The sequence below is a fragment of the Lithobates pipiens genome, unplaced genomic scaffold (assembly GCF_037356315.1).
Source record: "Lithobates pipiens isolate NorthernLeopardFrog02 unplaced genomic scaffold, aLitPip1_a1.2 Scaffold_8, whole genome shotgun sequence".
Taxonomy (NCBI): domain Eukaryota; kingdom Metazoa; phylum Chordata; class Amphibia; order Anura; family Ranidae; genus Lithobates; species Lithobates pipiens.
In genome coordinates, this window is record NW_027507903.1 from 491,647,601 (window position 1) to 491,668,444 (window position 20,844).

Below are 20,844 nucleotides of genomic sequence, written 5' to 3' on the forward strand. Positions count from 1 at the left end.
CGTCATCACGTTCTGAACGATTGGATTTTCCGACAACTTCGTCTGACCGTGTGTATGCAACACCAGTTTCGGACAAAATCCTTCGGAAAAATCCAACGGATTTTGTACTCGAAATGTCCGACCGTGTGTACAAGGGCTTACACCTCAAGACTTGCCCTATTCCGCTGGCAATTTGGTTCTAGGCTTGTGGATCCAATCATCAACAAGATGTCTTGGTGGCTGTGCGTTGCCCCTGGCAGCTTTGTTGCTCTAGAATCTAGATAGACCCTGGCCTATGGATGCAGAAATCCAGCCCTGGTGTTTCAAATGACTTAATCTATTCTCAGTTAATAGTTTATCACTACGTGAGACATTTATACAGGGATTCTGACAGTGTTCACAGACTCTGGGAATTATTAAAAGTGGAGAAAGACTGGTGATTGATGCTGCTGTACTGTTCTGATTAATATGTAATAATCAGAAACCTGATTTATTACAGCGCGGCTCATCACCTCTCCATCAAATGTCACATTTATCTATTTTGGTAGGGCTTTTTCTATGGTACCAGTAAAAAGCCTACAGTAGCCTCCTGACTCTTGGAACAAGATAGGGAAATAAATGCTATGTAAAATCAAACATGGAGTTATGTTTTTAAACATACTTTTAAAGTAGCATCATTTTTTGTACTATTACCATGCCTCGTTAGTGATAATTACTCTCCCCCAACCCATTATTGGTCTTTTCAGAAAAGTTATGGCTTTAAAGGATAAGTTCACATATCTCAACGTGCTACATGTTACACCCATATTTAGGGTGTAACATGTAACATGTTGAGCATCCACCAACTCACCGACCCTCTCTGTTACACGGCCGCACCATTCATTCAGTTCTTTAAATGAATGAACTACAGCTACCATCAGCCATTGTAGATGATGGCTTGTAGTTCTCAATGAACTGTGAGGGCACTGGTGAGCACTCTTGTAGTCCATTGAGCTGACTTCTGTAACTGCCTGCCCGCATCGGAGGTACGGGCAGACAGTGTATTGACAGTCTCCAAGAGCCTGAAATTGCACCCGTGATCTGCAATGCTTTACAGGCTCCCATGAAAAAAAAATGATAGATGCACTTTTTCTACCTGCAAAAAATTTGCATTTATTTTCTTTTTTTTAAGGTGAACTTATCCTTCCTTTAGAGTTTGTCTAAAACCAATAACAAAAATGTCATATATTGCAGCTTACTGGTCTTTAGATGTGGTGAATGCATTCGTTTTTGCCTCTTTTTTCCCCTTTATTCTCATCTGGTGATCCTGTAAATAACATATAGTTCTTGCCCCCGGGTGGCTATCTATGGAAGAAGCCATGGCTGTCACTCAGACTGGATTTCAAACATGTCTGCCATTGTTCATCTCCATTACATTGGGGGGGGGGGGGGGAGTTTATTCTATTCTTCCAGCTTAATTCACAGGACGTGAAAGCTATCTGGAAGCTAAAATCAGGCTTCCAAAGGCAGCTCAGCAGTCAGCAGGAGATATCAGAAACCAGATTCACCCTACTGACCTACGAGATGGACAGATCCTTCAATCCCTCCAATGCTTTTGCAAAAGATGTGACACTTTTTACTTATATAAAGTTTGCTGGTAATTGCCAAGCAGTTACTTCACGCCCAGTTCACAGTGGTCTAAAAATGAGGCCGGCCGGCTTCCTATCTTCTGCCAGAACTCAGAGAGTTGCAGAAAAAGCGATAACTTTTCTATGTCAAGTCTTTTCAGCAGCCCTATCTGTCGCTGAATGACATGTAATATTCAGCCATCTTGACATAAAACTTCCAGTTTCTCTGCTAGCAATTAAGATGACTGACATATGACACCAGATATCGCATACAGTTATGCTAACTAATTTCTTTTTTTATTTTTTTTAGTCGCGCTCTCCCCTTTTTAAAGATTAAAAGCGAAAAAGTCGTTTTTCTACCGCCTGCCAAAAAGCGGACGGTTTTGTAGCAGATGTAGACAAAAAGATGTTGAGGAGGAAAAAAAAAAATATCAAGCTAATGAGTCAAGGATGGAAGAAAAAACACACAGTGCCGGTCGCCATAAGCGCTGTAACTTTTTCAGAACGAATTGAAAACTTCTTACATGGATAACCTTTGTTGAGCGCTGAGTTCCTTTCAACCTTTTCATTTGGCGCTGAAGGTTGATTCACCGTCCTTTTAACTATTACAAGACTCGAATTTACATAACAATTCCCCGCCATTAGGCTCCGTTTGGCTTTGTCGGGCTTTCCATTGCTGTAGTTATTACTAAATTCTATATTATGGACTGTTTTGGTTTAATTATAGTCTCAGCCTGAACAGAAGTTGGTTTAAGGGAAAGCTATACATTATACTGACTTGTGTTCACAGATTTGTATAATATGAGAATCCTTCATGTTCTGAAGCTTGGAATACATTGAGCCCATCACATCAGACCCTTTTTTACAGGAGCTTACAATCTTATTTTTATAACACACTTATCCTCTCTTTAACTCTAACACTACCCCTTTAGGTACCCTTAATACTATTACACTAACTCTACTTCTAACCCTAACCTTCATTGTAACCCTAACACTATCTATCTCTGTAACCTTAACCCTCCCTCTAACCCTAACATTAATTTTCCCTGTAACCCATGCCGCGTACACATGACCAAACTTTCCGGCAGAAAAGGTCAGACTGAATAATTTCGTCGTATATTACGATTGTGTGTGTGCTTCATCTGACTTTTTTCTTAAAAATTCAGACAGACCTAGAAATAGAACATGTTTCAAATTTGTCCGATGGATTCCATTTCTATCGGGAAAACCGTTTGTCTGTATGCTGGTCCGACGGACCAAATAGGACACTAGGGCAGCTATTGGCTACTGAACTTCCTTTTCTAGTCCCGTCGTACATCATCACGTTCAAAACGAACAAACTTTGGTCCGTTCGTGTGGGGGCAAGTTAGTTCAGTCGGAAGTCCGTTGTAACTCCATCGAAAGTCTGTTGGAACTCCATCGGGAAGACCGTCGGACCTTTACTGACGGAAAGTCTGGTCATGTGTACACGGCATAACACTAGGCTTTCATGTAATCCTAATACTAACCCTTTAGCTCCAAACTTCTCTGTAACCCTAAGGCTGGATTCACACTGGTGCTATGCAGGAAACCCTGCGAACCGCGTGTTAGATCCCGCATCACACCTGTGAACCGCTGCTGGAGTGAATGCAAAGTTAATGACACCCCAGATCTGCTCCCAGATCGCAGTGCAAACTGTGAAATGGTACAGGAATCGGATCGCATCATGTTCACAGTGCGGACCAAAAAAAGGGTCTTGTACCATTTTGGTCTGAATGCAATGCAAATTCAGCCATACAAACTGTATGGTTGAATTCGCATCGCACAGAAATCGCATGTGATCTGCACAGCAATGCGCTGCTAATCACATGCAATGTCTGGTTTCACACCAGTGTAAACCTAGCCTTACCCTCATTGTAACCCTTACTTTCTGTAAAATACTAATACTAACCTTTGCGTTAATCCAAACACTAACCCTTCCTGTACCCTAGCACTAACCATTGTTATAATCCAAGCATTAACAATTCCTGTAACCCAAACTCTAACCCTTCATGTAATGCAAACATTAATCTTCCTGGTAACCCAAACACATACCCTATTGGTAATCCAAACCCCAACCCTCCCTTTAACTCAAATACTAACCCTCTCTGTACATCCAATGCCAATGCTTTGTATATTACTTACACTACCACTCCCTAAAATGCTAACACTAACCGTCCCCATAACCCTAATCCTCTGTGAAATAGTAACATTAACTCTCCCTTTAACCATAACCTTTCCTGTAAACGGAGCACTAATCCTTCCTTCTTTAACCCTCACGTATACCCTCCCTGTAACCCAAATACTTACCATCCCTGTTATCTTAACACTAACCCTCCCTGTAACCCTAACACTAACTCTCTAAAAAACAAATGCTAACCCTCCCTATAACACTTAACACTAACCCTTCCTGTATTCCTAATGCCGCGTACACACGACCGGACTTTTCCACAGACTAAGCCCAACAGTCTTCCCGACGGACTTTCCGAACGAACGGACTTGGCCACACACAAGCACACCAAAGTCAGAGGGATTCAAATGTGATGACGTACGACCGGATTAGTATAAGGAAGTTCATAGCCAGGCTGAGAAAGGGTTGAAACCACAGCAAAGCGCTATGCCGGCAGTATAGCCGCACTGCCCCATTGATTCCAATGGGCACCGCTCCAAAGATGCTGCTAGCAGGACTTTTTTTACTGTCCTGCCAGTGGACCGCTTTTCTCCAGTGCTTTTACACTGGAGACACAGCAGCAGCTCTTTCAGGGTGCTTTGCAGACGCTATTTTTAGCTCTGTAGCGCCTGTAAAGTGCCCCAGTGTGAAAGGGGTCTTACACAAACCTTTCCTTTAACCCTCACCCAAACCCTTCCTGTAGCCCTCACCCTAACCCTCCCTTATGTAACCTAAACCTTATGTTTGCAAACTGATTTGTCCTGCAATGGGAAACTCTGCACCCAAAAATCTCTCTTCCTATGCCTGAAGATAACCAGTTATCCCAAAGCTAAAAACTACCGATTGAACATTTAATAACACAGTTTATACTTGGACAATGCAAAGTTTGTGAAAGTTGCACACAACTGACCAAAGTGTAAATAAACACAGACATCATCTATAAATTATGGTTAACGTTGATTACAAATTTAGCCTAAGTAAGTGGAACAGTGAGCTAATCAATTGGTGGCTAACATAAACCATTCTTGGATTTTATCTGTGTTGCAGCTCATCAATGGTGGAGAAGATGTGCTTATCTTCTACAATGACCGGGCCTCATTCCCCATCCTCCTTCAGATGATGTGCTCTGAGCGAGACCGTGCAGATGAGAGCGGGCCCCTGCATTATCACATCAACCTGGTGGAGCTCCTGGCAGCTTGTACGGAGGGCAAGAATGTCTACACTGAAATCAAGTGCAACTCCCTCTTGCCCCTGGATGACATTGTCCGGGTGGTGTCACATGAGGACTGCATTCCGGAGGTAAACCACAGATGTCCTACATTTAAAATATTAACACTGACCTGAGCACAATGGTAGCCAATTTTGGTGGATGACTGAGGATTTAACCTACTTTTGGCACTATTGCTAACTACTACTCAGCCCATGGCATGATTTGAATGACTTCATATTCTCTGCAGAGGAACAGCCCCATTTGCCACTGCATGGTGGCACAACACTGATGTTTTTTACCTTGCAGCACTGGGAACTGATTAGCACTGGGAAGTTATTAGTTCTCGCCAGGCATTAACTTTGTGTGGAGTTTATATGCTCTGTGTTTTTCAGATAGGTAGTCACCTTTCATATAAATCGGCCACAGATTCAGTATATAGAAACGTTTTTCTAAAATGGGTTGCGTTTGCTAACACCTAAAAAAAGAGGTTCTGTTAGATAGACATTGTATAACTATCTGCTTTGATTCACTTTCCTGTTACTGCAGTTTTGTCAGGTCCACCAGACACCAGACCAGAGTTTGACCCCTCTTCTCAGTTACATAGTTAGTCAGGTTGAAAAAAGACGCAAGTCCATTTAGTTCACCCAATAAAATAAAAAATAATCATACAATCTTTTATACACAATCCTATACCCACAGTTGATCCAGAGCATCCAGTTCACTCTGTAGTCTATTATACTTGGTCAGATGTGCCTCTTCTGGTCAGATATGTCCCTCTCTTCTGAACTACAAGTCTGGGTAAGCACACTTGTGGTACGGGTGTGGCTGTTACTCAGCTCTGCCAACACAGAGCACTGTAGGGGGGTTTGGAGAAAAAAATGAGTTAGACTTCAGCTGGATCTCAGTTTCAAAATTCAGCATCATATCTGTGGTATTGTGCCCTCTTATCGTCCTCTCTTCCTAGGTCAAAATTGCTTATGTCAACTTTGTCAACCACTGTTACGTGGACACTGAGGTGGAGATGAAGGAGATTTACACCAGCAACCACATCTGGAAGTTATTTGAGAATTTCCTCGTGGATATGGCAAGAGTGAGTTACACCGTTTTAACAAGCTAAAGAACACTGACATTTCACTGTCTAATTGCAACTAAAATGACGACTAAAAAAGTAACAATACCTGTACGGGGGAATTTTTTAAATGTCATTTGCAAAGAACTGCAAGTCTAGTTGTGTATATACACACAGGGCTGATACAGTTCTCTGTTTGTGTCATCAGGCTGGCAGCACTTATGAGATGAATCGGGTTTCGTTTTTCATAAACTGCTTGCAGATTGCATGAAGTCGTTGTGACTGACAAGAAGCTGGAGTCACTCTGATAGGTTCCATTGCATCTTTATTTTAATACAATTCTTTGTGTCAGAGTTCCCCCACACGGGAATGAGTAATTGCTTGTTAGGTCTAGGGTGCAAAAAATCTGGAGAGAATATGCAAGAATATGGACAGATACTTGGCACATCCCTGCTCTGACATGCTCCTTCAATCTGTGTGACTGGTCCAGCTCTGCCTCCTCTCTAAAGGCCCATTCTCACAATACGAAAATTGGATGAAAAAATTTGTACGACGAGCTGTCTGCCAATTTTCAGATCATTAGTGCAGTGCTCTCGACAGCCGATTTCTCTTTTTTATCAGACAAAACCTGGATGTACAGACTATAACATTTTTGACGGATGGGAACTCCACGTCTGATTTTTGTTCCATTAGTATGTTTTTCGTACAAATAAAATCATAAGAGCAAGAATACACACGCTCAGAGATGAAAGAATACATACAAAACTATTCAACACATTATGTCACTTCTGACGTTGTATTCTGTCATTTAAAAATGTTCGTATTGTGAGTAACCTCTTCACTTTCAAAATTAAACTAGCGTGCAACAAAAAACAGACGCTCACTTGTCCGAAAATCTAAGCGTGTGTACGAGGCTTTAGGTTGGGTTCACACCATTGCGAATGTTCCCCGCATCCAATTCGCAATAGCAGGAGATTTTGACTGGCTCTCTATGGAGCCGGTTCACATATCTCTGCTGTGAATTTGCACAGGAGCCCTGTGCGTCTTTTGGTCCATTTCAGGTCCGAATTCAGCCCAAAATCTGGGCTGAAATCGGAATGGAAATGGTGAACCAGGATGCACTGGAGCCCTGCTGGGAGCCACATGTGGCGATGGTGTGAACTCAGCCTTATAGGCGTTCCCGGCAGTTTCTGCACTTCCTTAAGGCCCCTTTCACACTGTGGCGTTTTTCAGGTGCTACAGCGCTAAAAATAGCGCATGTGTAGCGCCTGAAAAAATATGGCCCTTTTCACTCCAGTGTGAAAGCCGGAGGGCTTTCACACTGGAGCGGTGCGCTAGCAGGACGGAGAAAAAAGTCCTACTTGCCGCATCTTTGGAGCGGTGAAGGAGCTGTGTATTCACCGCTCCTAAACCGCTCCTACCCATTGAAATCAATGGGGCAGCGCGGCTATACCACTGGCAAAGCGCCGCTTTGCGGGCAGTTTTAGCCCTTTTCCGCCCGCTAGCAAGGGTTAAAACCGCCCATTAGCAGCCGCATACCGCTGCTAAAACAATGGTAAAGCGGCGCTAAAAATAGCACCGCTTTACCGCCGACGCCGCTCCCACCCCAGAGTGAAAGGGTCCTACCGTGCAATGCAGGGTTAATAGCCCGGCACTGTATATGACGAGGAGGCTCTAGAGCCTACTTCCATCTGAAGGAGAGGAAGGGGAGTGCTAAAGCTGAACAAAGCAAGGAATAAGGTAAGTAATACAGCCTCTTGTTTTTCTCCTAGACTTAACAAGCATTTAACCCTTGCATGTTATGGGGGCACGCACTGCAAGGGTCTATTTTGAATAATTTTCATTTCAGCTTTGTGGAACTTTAGTCATAAAATTAAGTCCTGCTAGATAACTTGAGGCTCACCCCTTTTGCAGACGTAGCTATGTAAATCTTTAAAAATAAGTACCGATACTGTTTAAACTCCAGTAATACACTGTCTCACCCTGCTTTGTACATGCTCAGTTGCTCTCTATTTTTAGGCACTGTGCCGAATTTGTATAGGCCGATCTGCTGACAGCCTTAAAGTGGAATTAAACCCTCCTATCCTTTACAGCCAAGGAAGCTGCTTCTGTTTGATCTGCAATTGCCATGGTGCTTCACATGTAATCAGCTATGATACCAGCTATTTGACAGTTTGGTTAAGAACACCAGCAAATGTGACAGTTAGCAGTCCCAGCATTCCAGGAATGTAACTGCACACAGAAAGTTTTTACAGCTGTTTAGTGCCTCTGAATGCCCCTCCATGTTAGCCTATGTGTCCATGCACACATAAACTTTCAGAGGCGTTTGGAGACATAAATCTTTAGCTTTAGTAAATCTTGAGTAGTAGAAAAAAACGACAGCCTGTATGTGCAGGAGTAGAGGCTGTTGAGCTGTAAAACTGCAAAACGCCAGAAACGCTGCTGAACACAGCTAAATGCTGTAACAAGCTTTTAGCCACATCTAGCCACTTTTGTTTTTTTTACTTTATAGGGAGTGTTTTTACTGTAAAGATGCCCACAAACGCTGATGGCAAAAAACACGCATTCACGTCCATAAGTTCTAGTCAAAAACGCACCTGAAAGCGCGTTTCTACAGCTGTTTTTTCCTGGCAGCAGCTCTGGCATTTTTTTATACAACCTGTGTTCTATGAGCCATTAAAATTGATGTATTTAGTTCTGCTTTATGAGTTACTGCTGTTCAGCATAATGGCAGGCTCCAGCAAGAAGTAACAGGAGGAATGCAGGAGGCAGTTTACAGTACACAATAATTTTGGTAGCATAATTGCTAATGTGGAATGTACAAGGGGTCTTCAAAAAGTCTCCGTACTTTTTATATTTAATAGAGTTAAAAAAGTGCGGAAACTTTTTGTAGAACCCTTGTATTTTATTTGCTAAAGAACAGTATTTTTTACCACTTTGATATGAGTTCCCCTTTAACCTTTCCTTACTTTAACTAGAACAAAATAAAATTGTATTTGTGATTCCACTTTAGACAAGTTTATGGTGTTTTATTGTTTCTTATGGGACCAATAGAGACTACTTGCACTTATTAGTGGATTCTTGTTTTTTCATGAAAGGTCTGTAACACAACAACGGATCGGAAACACGCAGACACGGCTCTAGAGAAGTACGTCACCGAGCCCGTCATGAATATCGCCAGCGGATTTTTCAACTCCCCCTTCTCAGATAACAGTACTAGTCTTCAGGTGAGAGGGGATTAAAATGATTGTCAATGATATGGTTTACCAATTTAGCTCTTGTACCTGTATACTCCTTTGGACCAGAACAAGTTTTACTTTTCCACTATGGGCCTACTTATGTCTGTTTATTTGTTTAACTTAGTTATCACGTAAAATAAAAAATACATTGTTTATTTTTTTCGTGGCAGTGGAGGGTAGGCTTTCTTTTGGAAAAAAAATATTTTATATTCTAGAATCTATAAACAAAATTAAGTAATAATTTAAAAATTGTGCTTTTTCCCAGTGATTCAATTTTTTTTTTATTTTTTTTGTTCATTTGAAGTATTATTAAATTTTTATTTTATTATTATTAAATTTTTTGTCTAGAAGTTGTCCCAATGAATATCACTTTAAAATTATGTTGTACAAAACATGGCAAAGTTATTAAAATAATAATAATAATGATGATATTAACTATTTTAAAATATAGAAATGAAAACAAGCAATCAGTAGAAAAATAATAGCTAAGGGAAGGACGTTAATTAGGGGCTGATTGGGGTAAATTGGGGGTTAATAAGGGGTTAAAGAATATTTAAAAATAAATTAATCATTTGTTCGTTTTTTTAATGGTCATATATAGATCAAAGGTCTCAATTTTGATCTTCATATGAATAAAATAGTAACTACAATTCAAGCACATTGATACATTGTATTTACACCGTGGCACCTGCAGACTATCTGCAAGTGTCATTGTAAACATGGGTGGCTGCTAGGGTTGCCACCTTATCCCTTTAAAACCAAACACATAATAATTGCACAGGTTTTGAGGCTAATTTAATGCAGGTAAGGCATAAAGTGAATTTAATTACCACCTTAATCAGCCACAGAACCTGTGTAATTAAAATGTGTTTGGGTTTAAAGGGATGAGGTGGTAACCCTAGTGGCTGGATTTTGACAATTGCTCTTGCTTTTTAATAGAAAGTAGTTGCTGGTAATAGTAGGGGATAGAGAGACGGCAGTAAGAGAGGAGAGGGACGTAAAAGATGCTTCTTAAAAAACTTTGTTGACTTTTTTTAGAAAGTATCTTTTGTGGTCAGAATCCGCAAGTACTAGTGGCAGACTGACACACTAGGCTGTGTCTGGAAACAGGTGCAAGTTTCCTTTAATAGCTATTTTGCTCTTTCCCTCTCCTGGATAGGTCTTGACACAATATAGTCACTAGTTCCTCTTGAATGTATTGGTTTAATTTTGTGAAATACTAAAGCAGCCTTTTTCATTGTGTGTAATATATATGAATGTGATTGAGGAACAAAATCAAAATATATATTAGCCTAGGTTCACACTGACAACAGCGGGATTGAAATCGTGTGAGTTCAGCTGAACTCGCACAAATTCATTCCGCATGTCCGTCTGACTTCAAGGGCGATTTCAGAGACATCTGTGCGGGTCCCTGCACAGATGTCTATACAAATCGCACCCCAAAATCACCAAAAGTAATACAGAAACTACTTTTGGGAATCGGTGTGGCGTCACAAATGCGGCATCGCACCAATTTGGATGGTGCCATTGCCAGCAATAGCTGCCGATTTGACCTGTCAAATTGCACGTCAAATCGCATCAATTTGAAACTAGGCTCAAGGTGGTAAGTTTTTCCTAGCAGTGCAGCATGATGCTGACATCCGCTGCCCCATGGGAGTGAATGGAGTGTCCGATCAGGTCCACCTGAAAAACTGACAGGGGACCCGATTGGAAAACCTGTGTGAAAAGGGGCCTTACCCTCCTAAATACCTTATCTCACTCATTAAGTCCTCACTCAATCCAGCACTGTGCCCATCTGTAGTGGCTCTCCCCTCTCTCTGCATTCACAGGACAGAGAGGAAGCAGTGGGAGCCATTGAATCCTGTCAATCAAATCCTGTGAGTAGGAGGTGGGGCCGAGCTGAACTGTGTGTTTCTATGGACTCACACAGCCCGGCCCCTGAGCCAGCCTGCACATGCGCGTTGAATCGATTTTGCAGTGCAAGTTGATGCAGGTTAGAGGCGATTTCAATGTGTTTTTCATGCGATTTCTGATCTCTCTCTTCTCATACACCGTTGTCCAGGAAGAAAGGAAGAAAGATGAGACTTGAAAAACATATTGGAATCATGTTATGTTAGGAAATATAAGCGTTTTGCATGCGGTTACCATTCAAGTCTATGGAGGTGAAAATCGCACCACTCTTAAAGTACACAGGACCCTTTCAAAATCAGAATTGCACTGCATATATTTGAATGACCTCCATAGAAAGTTAGATTATTTTGGTTGTCATGCAATTCCATACAATCTGCAATGCACCAGAAATTGCATCAGCATGAACCAGGGCTTAAGGTGCAGTGCCAGTCCATTTCAAATAAATGGTCTTCCTTGAAGCTGAATTTCACACAAACTAAATACACAGGTAAAAGAAATATGTGTGCATTTTAACCTGCCACAAGGTTTTTATTTTTGTTTATCCAGTTCTGAGATTAACAAAGCTCTCTCACACACCATAGACCAGACTAGAAGGGGAGGCAACCTAATTTTCCCTTGGTGTGGTTTCACTTTCTGTTAGGTCCACTCCCCAACCAGTGCTGGACAGTGAACAGAGAAGCAGCAGGTTGATGAGCTCCTCTCTTTATTACTCTGCTCTCGCCTCCTATCTGCTGGCACCTTGCAATGCAGCACGCCTGATTGGCTCCTTGTACTGCTTCTCCCTCTCCCACTCTGGTCTCTGCTGTACAGTAGACTGTAAAAGGCTGATAGCCAGTCAAATTCATATACTTACACTGCTTGCATGTATCTTTTATATCTGCGTGATGTTTAGCTTTAACACACAGTAACGTGTTATATAGTGTGAATGAGCGCTAGTTGTTCCTGGTATATGAATCAGGAGTTAGTTGATACAGCATGAGGGCCAGGCAACTAGCATTTTCAGAAGGAGAGGTGACCAGTGGCAGCCTCCATGCTTCCTCAACATAGGATCCTTTAACTACTGACGTTGACATCTGACATCTTTGCTCCTGCATCTCATCACTTAATGCCATCTCGAACCTTCCTAATTCCTCTCACCTGTCAGACACCTGGGCTGAGGCCATTGCTCATTTTATTCCCCAGTTAAATTCTTCCCGTCTCCCCTATCATTGTCAGGAGACATAATTGTCCATGTTCTCACATTCCGATCGGTGATTTATAAAAGCCAGGCAATATTTAAATACATTCAGGACCACGGAGCGGTGCACGATTAATGAACAGATGGGCACATCTATCAAGACTCGAAACATGTTCGAGGAATACAGATTCTCACTCAAGCTCGTTAAGTCTTTTTCTGATTATCAGCGATTAATTAGGATACTAAAGGTTTAAGAGAGAGCAAAAAAAAAACAAAAAAAACTTTTGGATAGTAAAAGTTGTTTAGTGTCTGATAACCTGGGATACTTCTTGTGTTGTGGAATTTGTTCCTCACGGTATCATGCATGTCACAAGATACAGTACCATGCCTTCTAAATTGAACTCGAACACCCTTTATCAACAGATGTGTGATGAAATACTGGCTGAAATGGTACATGCAACTTTTTTTGGTGCTTTGTGAAGTTAGGCAGCCCATTCACTCCCTGCCCTGGTAGATCCGATCAGCCCCTACCCTGTCCACCTTTAGGAGATCCCTGAAAACTCATTAATTTAGGGAAGCCTATCCCGCACCCACCTAACTGTCCCCGAGCCACCCCTATCAAATCATTCTCTGCAGCTATTACCCTTTGTACCACCACCCCCTCCCTTTAAAATGTAAGCTCTACAAGCAGGGCCCTCCTGTACCTTTTGTATTGAACTGTACTATAATTGTGTTGTCCCCCTATACATTGTAAAGCACTGCGTAAACTGTTGGCGCTATATTAATCGTGTATTATAATAATAATAATAATTCAAATGAACAGCTGTCTCCTTACACTTACCAGACTTGTCCCTCTTCAAGTTTGCGACTGGACATTGAATGGAGAAGCAGTTGACTCATCAGCTTTATTCTCAGTTTTTTTGGTCTCATCTCATACTAGCATGTACCCTGTGTACACTGCAGCACGACTGATCTATGTACACAATAAGTAACAGCGCTTGTGAGAACAGTAATGATATTAGCTGCTAGCACACAATAAAATATTTTTCACAGCAAACTAGGTGTATAAATTAAGTACAGTACTAGAAAATCACCATAGAAATGAAAGGAAATTAAAAAAGAATATTAAAGTGCAATAAGAAAAAGAATCTGAATCTTCAATGTAGGCACTGTCCAAGACTTCAGTGCGAGCACCATTCCATATACACCATCACCAGAAGAAAGAAGACTCAAATTTGCTTACTAGATACTGTACCTCTGACTCTAAAGCATATAAGAGTCAAAGAGCGATTTTGTAATCATATACAGATCCACACAGGCTCCGCCCTACGCCTTTTATCACAGATGTGACATAACTCGGAAGATGTAATCTGTGAGGAAACGAAGATGTAATCTGTGAGGAAACGCGTATGGCTGATCCTGTTGTGCGTGTGACATCATGCTTTACCAGAAGTTACATAGGTTGAAAAAAACACACAAGTCCATCTAGTTCAATCTATAAAAGGGAAAAATAAAAAAAATATACATCATAGAATCCCGTATACACAATCCTATACCCACAGTTGATCCAGAAGAAGGCAAAAAACCCCAGGAAAGCATGATCCAGTTTGCTACAGCAGGGGAAAAACAATCCTTCCTGATCCCCCGAGAGGTAATCAGATATTCCCTGGATCAACTTTACCTAGTAAGTTCGCCGGATCGGGTATTTTTACACAGCAGTGTTCATTTTATTTTATTGTAAGTGCATTTTTAATGCTTTTTAATAAAAGTTAATTGGTTTCCACACTATGTGGAGCTTGTGATTTCCTCTTTATCAATACCTACCTGCATGCATCCTTGATTAGGAGGTGGGACCACTGATGCTATTCATCTAGAGGGAGGACCAAGTTTTGCTGAGGGAGATATCTGGAGACCGGGAGTGTGGGTCTATATATAATTACAAAAGCGCTATTTGACTCTTATATCTTTGAGATTCAGATCGCTCTGGTAAGCAGATTTGAGTCTTCTTTCTTTTGGTGAGTTTGCTATATATATTTTTTGGTGTACGTGCCTCTAAAGTCCACCACTAGGGGAACCCCCTTTTTCTAGTCTCCTTCATTATTGGATGTGGCACAACAAGACTTGCCAGACCTTGCTGCTCTACTCTTCTGGTGATGGTGCACATGGAAAGGTGTCCTCACTGAAGACTAGGACGGTGTTTACATTGAAGATTCAGATTCTTCTTCCTATTGCACTTTATTTAGCAAAACTGATCTGGCTGTTGTGCTGCTTCGCCCCCCACCACCCCTAGTATGAGCTCTGATGTGCAGTGATGTCAAGTTACATACAGGTACTTACACTACTTGCATTTTAAAAATGTATTTAAAGTGTTACTAAACCCACAACAGTAAAATCGGTCTGTATACGCAGTAAAGCATGCTTCTTATACTCTCTGTGGAACCTAAGGGGTTAATCTGCATTGTGTAAAAAGGCTGTTTGATCCTGTATGCACAGATCCTCCCCTTCTTGCATCAAACATCTCCGGATTAGACAGAGTTAGTGGCGTCAGTCTGCACATGCTCTGTTTGGTGTGTGTTGCTAAAGAGTTTTTCTTGGGAGAGTGCATGTGATCAGCACAGGGCCAATCAGCACTGTCCAGACAGAGGGTCAGGGGTCCTGCATCCTCATAGGACAGCCAGTGCAGTATGAAAACTCCTCCTACAAGTTTTAACTAGACGCTGATAGAAATCAAAAGACATTTACTGCTGATGAGAAAAGGTATTTAGCAGTTTATATTTACTAAAACTAACTCATACAGAGCTGCAATAAATTGTGCCTTTCTATCTGCCTGAAGTTTAGTGGGCCCATTCACACCTTACTGTTCCTGTGTGTTTTTTGAACAGACATTGGGGCTGATTTACTAAAGGCAAATCCACTTTGCACTGAAAATGCACTTGGAAGTGCAGTCGCTGTAAATCTGTGGGTAAGATCTGAAATGAGTGGAAGCTCTGCTGATTTTATCAACCAATCATGTGCAAGCAAAAATGCTGTTTTTTATTTTCCTTGCATGTTCCCTTCGGATCTACAGCGACTTTTCTTCCAAGTGCACTTGTAGTGCAAAGTGGATTTGCCAAATAAATAAACCCCATGCATTTTGTCTGATACAGCATGGCACAAAACATGGTAGTGCATTATTGTGCATCACAGTGCTTTGCAAAGCATGTACATTGTTATTGCGTTACCTTAGTGCGCTGTTGTGCCATTTAAAATAAATGACAGCACAACTGATCAAAATGAATTACACTGATATGCATTAACGCATGGAACCTGTGTTGCGGCCAAATGCACTTTGATGTGCATATTACTGTAACACACCTACTCAAAAGGTGTGTTTCATTCCTAAGCTATTTACTACCTGCACTGGAATCATCATTTTTTTCTTCCGCTCATTGAAGGGCACAATGGAAATGTTGATCTCTGACCATTGGGGTAATACTTCCTCCTAGTGTCCTGGAAGATCTTTTCACTGTCCCAATGGTCAGAAGTCAGGATCTCTGCTGTGCCCTTCAGTGAAAGCAGAGAAAAGATTTTATGGTTAATATAAAAAATCATATTTTCTATTTTCCATGAAGAAAAAGGTGTATTTTCCCTTTAAGAGTGCCATATATCTGGGAATGCATTGTATATCTTGCAGGTGGTTATCATTTGAGCGCTCAGTGCACATTTTCACTTGCCAAAATGGCCGCCCTCATGTCAGCCAGCAGCTATCAGAGATGCTTCGGAGTAATCGCAGAGATTTAATGCGCAGATGGTGTATTTCTTTGCTTTATGTCTCCGCAGACCCACCAGCCCGTCTTCATCCAGCTCCTCCAATCCGCCTTCCGAATTTACAACTGTACGTGGCCGAACCCGTCTCAGAAATCCTCGGTGGAGTCGTGTATAAAAACACTGGCAGAAGTGGGTGAGTATGCGAACAGCTGCAGGAACACTTTACCTTGATGAATGGAGACGGCCGCGTGGATGAGGATTCTGTCTGTGCCTAATTGCAGTAGAAGCCGAGGGTTCTTCATGAAAACTTCTTCCAAACTTTCACTTTTCCAAGAATACTGAAAGGGCTTAAAGAGTACCTGTCAGATTGTATACTGAGCCCTGTGTGCTGTGTATACACGTGCAGTTTGTCCATGGCCCCTTCTGTCCGTCACAGCTACACAATGCATTAGTGTTGATTTTGCAAGAGCTTGCCTAATGACATTATTTAACTGTTACCCTTTTTTTTGTAATCATGCTGCCATTGCTGAGTAATCTGCAGTTATATATTGTTGTGGCTGGATTCAATTTAAAAACTTAAAGCCAAATTCCAGATTCCTGTCAGTTAAAAATTGTTTATTTGGACCAAGTTGGTCCAGATTTCACTAACAGGTGTACCCGCTGTGAGTGCTGTGTAAACTATAGGTAGCATCAGCAACACACAGTATACAGTGCTGTGTTCCAGAAAAGGAATAGAGACTTCCCATCTTCCCACTCATTACAAAACCAGGTCGGGCTGAGCTCTTCTTTGCTCTGCTTGTATATATTAGCTTAGACCAGGCAAAGTATTTTAAAGTGACAAAAAGCTGGACTTAAGCTGGCCATACATCGAAATTTGTCTGGTTCATTTTCGATCTATGTGAGGCCCTCTCTGTGCAACAGAAGCCTGTCGTTAGACCGCCTTCTGTTGCATGGTCCTGCTGGAAAACCAGCATTTGATCAGCACATGCAGCCAATGGGCTGCATCACTGATCAGTGAATTCTGACGGCATTGGAGTCCCGCTGTTAAAATATAAAAGGCCCGTACACACGATCAGAATATCTTACAAAAAAATACCGTTTTTTGAAACAATCGTACGATAATCTGATCGTTGGTATACAGCTTTCTTCCAAAATTTTCAGAAGGGACATACACGAAAAAAAAATTTGTACAATACTAGATCCTACAATTTTTGTTTATTCAGTGCAGATTTCGTCTGAAAAAACAATGCAAATACATTACATCCTTTCCTAAATTTTCCTAAATTTTATTCTGTCATACGAGTTTTCGTACTTTAGTAACCTATTTGATTTCTATATGGAGACTAGCATGCAAAAAAAAAACCCGGACAATCATTTATACGATAATCACCTCATATGAACTAGGCTAAAGATACAGCGGAGAGGATTCCCCATCCACCTCACATGTGTTTACATTCAATTGGCTGGCTGAACAAAAAAATAAACTGAGTAATGTGTGTCCAGCTTTAGGTTTTTTGCACAGAGCAGTCCTGCTCATCCTCTTCTTGGGTCCCCAGCCAGGGCTCCTGGCCCTTCCCCCTTGCCGAGTGCTCCCATAGCAAGCCACTTGCTATGGGGGCACTTGTACGTGCTTGCTCCCAAGCCACCTCTGTGTGTCCATCAGACGTAAGCGCAGCTCGGCCCTGTCCCTGCTCCCTCCTCACTGGCTGTGATTAATAGCAGTGGAAGCCAGTGACTCCCACTGATGTGTTTCAGCCAATGAGGGGGCAGAGATCCGGGAGAGTCGATGCTTTCATGCACATGGCTGGATTGAGATGGGTAAGTATTAGGGGGGCTGTAGGGGAAGATGCACACAGAAGGCTTTTTTTACCTTCAGCCTTCACAACCACGCCCGGTCAATAGCAGATTGACAGTTGGGAAGTGGTTCTGTTATCCTGACTGGGCGTCATATGAGGTCCAGCAGGATAACATGGAAATAATAAAGAAGTATTCCTGCGCCGAAATGGAAAAAAAAATATTAATGGAATGGGGTACTGCTGCACTCACTGAAGGGAAATGTCTGAACCCGGGGAGAGAGATTGGTACAAGAATAGTGGTGCGCTGTACTAGAGGATATGTAAATTTACAATAATTGTGTATTGTGTAGACATGTGGAGGTAAAATCCCAGTAAAACCAACGAGGGTGGTCCAGGTAAGTATAGTATAGGGTTAAAAGTGTGTATACAGGTAAGTAAATAGCAGCTAGTAGCACATCTAATATATGACAAAAATGAAATATAATAGCGTAATTATCATATAGTCTCTTGGATCAATGATTTGGCATACACAACAATACATACAGGTAAAAATAATTCATAAAAATTAGTGATATTATATGGTGTTAAGTGCAAAAAATGAATATATAGAAATAAAATAAATTAAGTCAAGAGTAATACAATTTTGTTTAAAAATAAACAAAAAAGTGCAGTAGTGCTGAGGGCTGGATCCAAGTAAAAGAAAGCACAGTTTAAACAGTCGTCTAAACCAACGGATGGATATCTATATCAAATGACCATATAAAGGTGCATATAGTGAGATAAAGTGCTAACTATACAGAATCGCATAAGGTGCAAAAGAGCTGTGCAGCGACTATATCATGAGTCGCATAAAACATAAATGGACTTAAAACCAAAAAATCGCATAAAATATAAATGAACTACAAGTGTAAATAAAGTGCTAGGTGTTCTTCAATGTAATGGGTGGTAGTTAAAGTGATCCAACGAAGTTCAGTGGGGTGACGTTATTTTCCGTTTGATCCTAGATGATCAATTTATGGATGTCCCCTTACCTTACTGCTGTAAGGTTACAGCATATATTGAGTGTATCTTTAGGTGTCCCTGGAGGTCTTTTTCCCTTTATGGATCCTAATACGGCAATTCCTGTTTGGCGTCCCTCTCTTGTTCCCTATATGGTGCGTGGCCTCTTTAAGAGTCACTTTGGGGTATTCGCCATAGGTGGTCTCATGCCGAGTATCATATATGTTGGATTAAAGCATAAAGGAAGGATGCCCCCATAGTGTAGTATTTTTAAGTGCAATATTTATTATGGAAATGAAACTTAAAGTCAGGTACTCACAAACATAGGACGAAAAGCAGGCAGTGTAAAAACGAGCAGCGAGCTCGACCAGCATCACTTCCGGTAGCGGTATTCCCGACGCGTGTTCGCCACGGATCACGTGACTTCTTATGTATTGTATATCTGTATGTATTGTTGTGTATGCCAAATCATTGATCCAAGAGACTATATGATAATTACGCTATTATATTTTATTTTTGTCATATATTTGATGTGCTACTAGCCGCTATTTACTTACCTGTATACACACTTTTAACCCTATACTATACTTACCTGGACCACCCTCGTTGGTTTTACTGGGATTTTACCTCCACATGTCTACACAATACACAATTATTGTAAATTTACATATCCTCTAGTACAGCGCACCACTATTCTTGTACCAACCAGCAGGATAACATGCCGGCGCGTGCCCGTCAGTCTGACACCCCGCATCTCCGATCGTGATAAGAAGCCTCTGTCAGAGGCTTCTTACCATGTGATCAGCTGTGACCAATCACAGTTGATGATCACGTGAACCAGGAAGTGCCGGTAAACTGCATTTCTCGGTTCGCGCTGACAGGGAGAGCCGATCGGCGTCTCTCCCTGTCAGAAGGGGGGGGTCTGTACTGATAATCAGCACAATGATTATCAGCAGTGCCCACCACAGTGGCAATCAGAGCTCATCACAGTGCCAATCAATGCCCACCACAGTGCCAATCAGTGCCCAGCAGTAACACCTGTCAGTGATCTATTAGTACCTCATCATCAGTGCTGCCCATCAGTGCCACCTGTCAGTGCCAATCAGTGCCGCCTGTCAGTGCCCATCACAGCCGCCTGTCAGTGCCCATCAGTGCTGCCTGTCAGTGCAACCTATCAGTGCCCATCAATGCTGCATATCAGTGCCGCCTATTGGTGCCCATCATTGCCACTTTATCAGTGTCACCTCATCAGTGCCCGTCAGTGAAGGGGAAAACAAAATTTTATGACGGTAACTAAGAAAAACTATTTTTTTTCAAAAATTTGGGTCTTTTTTAGTTTGTTTAGCAAAAAATAAAAACCCCAGAGGTAATCAAATACCACCAAAAGAAAGCTCTGTTTGTGGGAAGAAAATGATAAAAATGTTGTTTGGGTACAGTGTAGCATGACCGCACAATTGTCATTCAAAATGCGACAGTGCTGAAAGCTGAAAATTGTCCTGGGCAAAAATGTCCGAAAGTGCCTGGTTTTCAAGCGGTTAAAGTGCTTTGTCAGTGTCCTATAATTTGGAGAACTTAGTGATTAAAATGTTTTCTTTGTGTTTTCCCCACCAGCAAAGAACCGTGGGATAGCCATTCCAGTGGATTTGGACAGCCAGGTGAACACACTTTTCCTGAAGAGTCACACTAACATGGTGCAGAGAGCTGCCATGGGCTGGAGGATGAGTGCGCGCACCGGGCCCCGCAAGGAGATGCTGGGAGGTCCAGCCTGGGATTACCGCAACATCATTGAGAAGCTGCAGGTACTCTTGATGCTGATGTCCCAAAGTCTGTGGGGTTCACAACATTTTGTTTCAAAAATTATTTTATTTTTTATGCAAACAACAAAACATCTGAAAAAAGTGTGCTTTTTATTGCTACACTAA

General features: G+C 41.7%; 1 protein-coding gene across 1 annotated transcript in view; it reads left to right on the plus strand.

The window, feature by feature from the left end:
- The window catches only part of ITPR2 (inositol 1,4,5-trisphosphate receptor type 2), a 482,081-nt gene that overhangs the window by 265,489 nt on the left and 195,748 nt on the right, over positions 1 to 20,844 (plus strand). Inside the window, exons 31-35 of the mRNA XM_077469087.1 lie at positions 4,822 to 5,073; positions 5,949 to 6,074; positions 9,152 to 9,280; positions 16,200 to 16,320; positions 20,534 to 20,721. Of these exons, the coding sequence (XP_077325213.1) occupies positions 4,822 to 5,073; positions 5,949 to 6,074; positions 9,152 to 9,280; positions 16,200 to 16,320; positions 20,534 to 20,721 (816 nt within the window). The remainder of the gene's footprint in view (positions 1 to 4,821; positions 5,074 to 5,948; positions 6,075 to 9,151; positions 9,281 to 16,199; positions 16,321 to 20,533; positions 20,722 to 20,844) is intronic.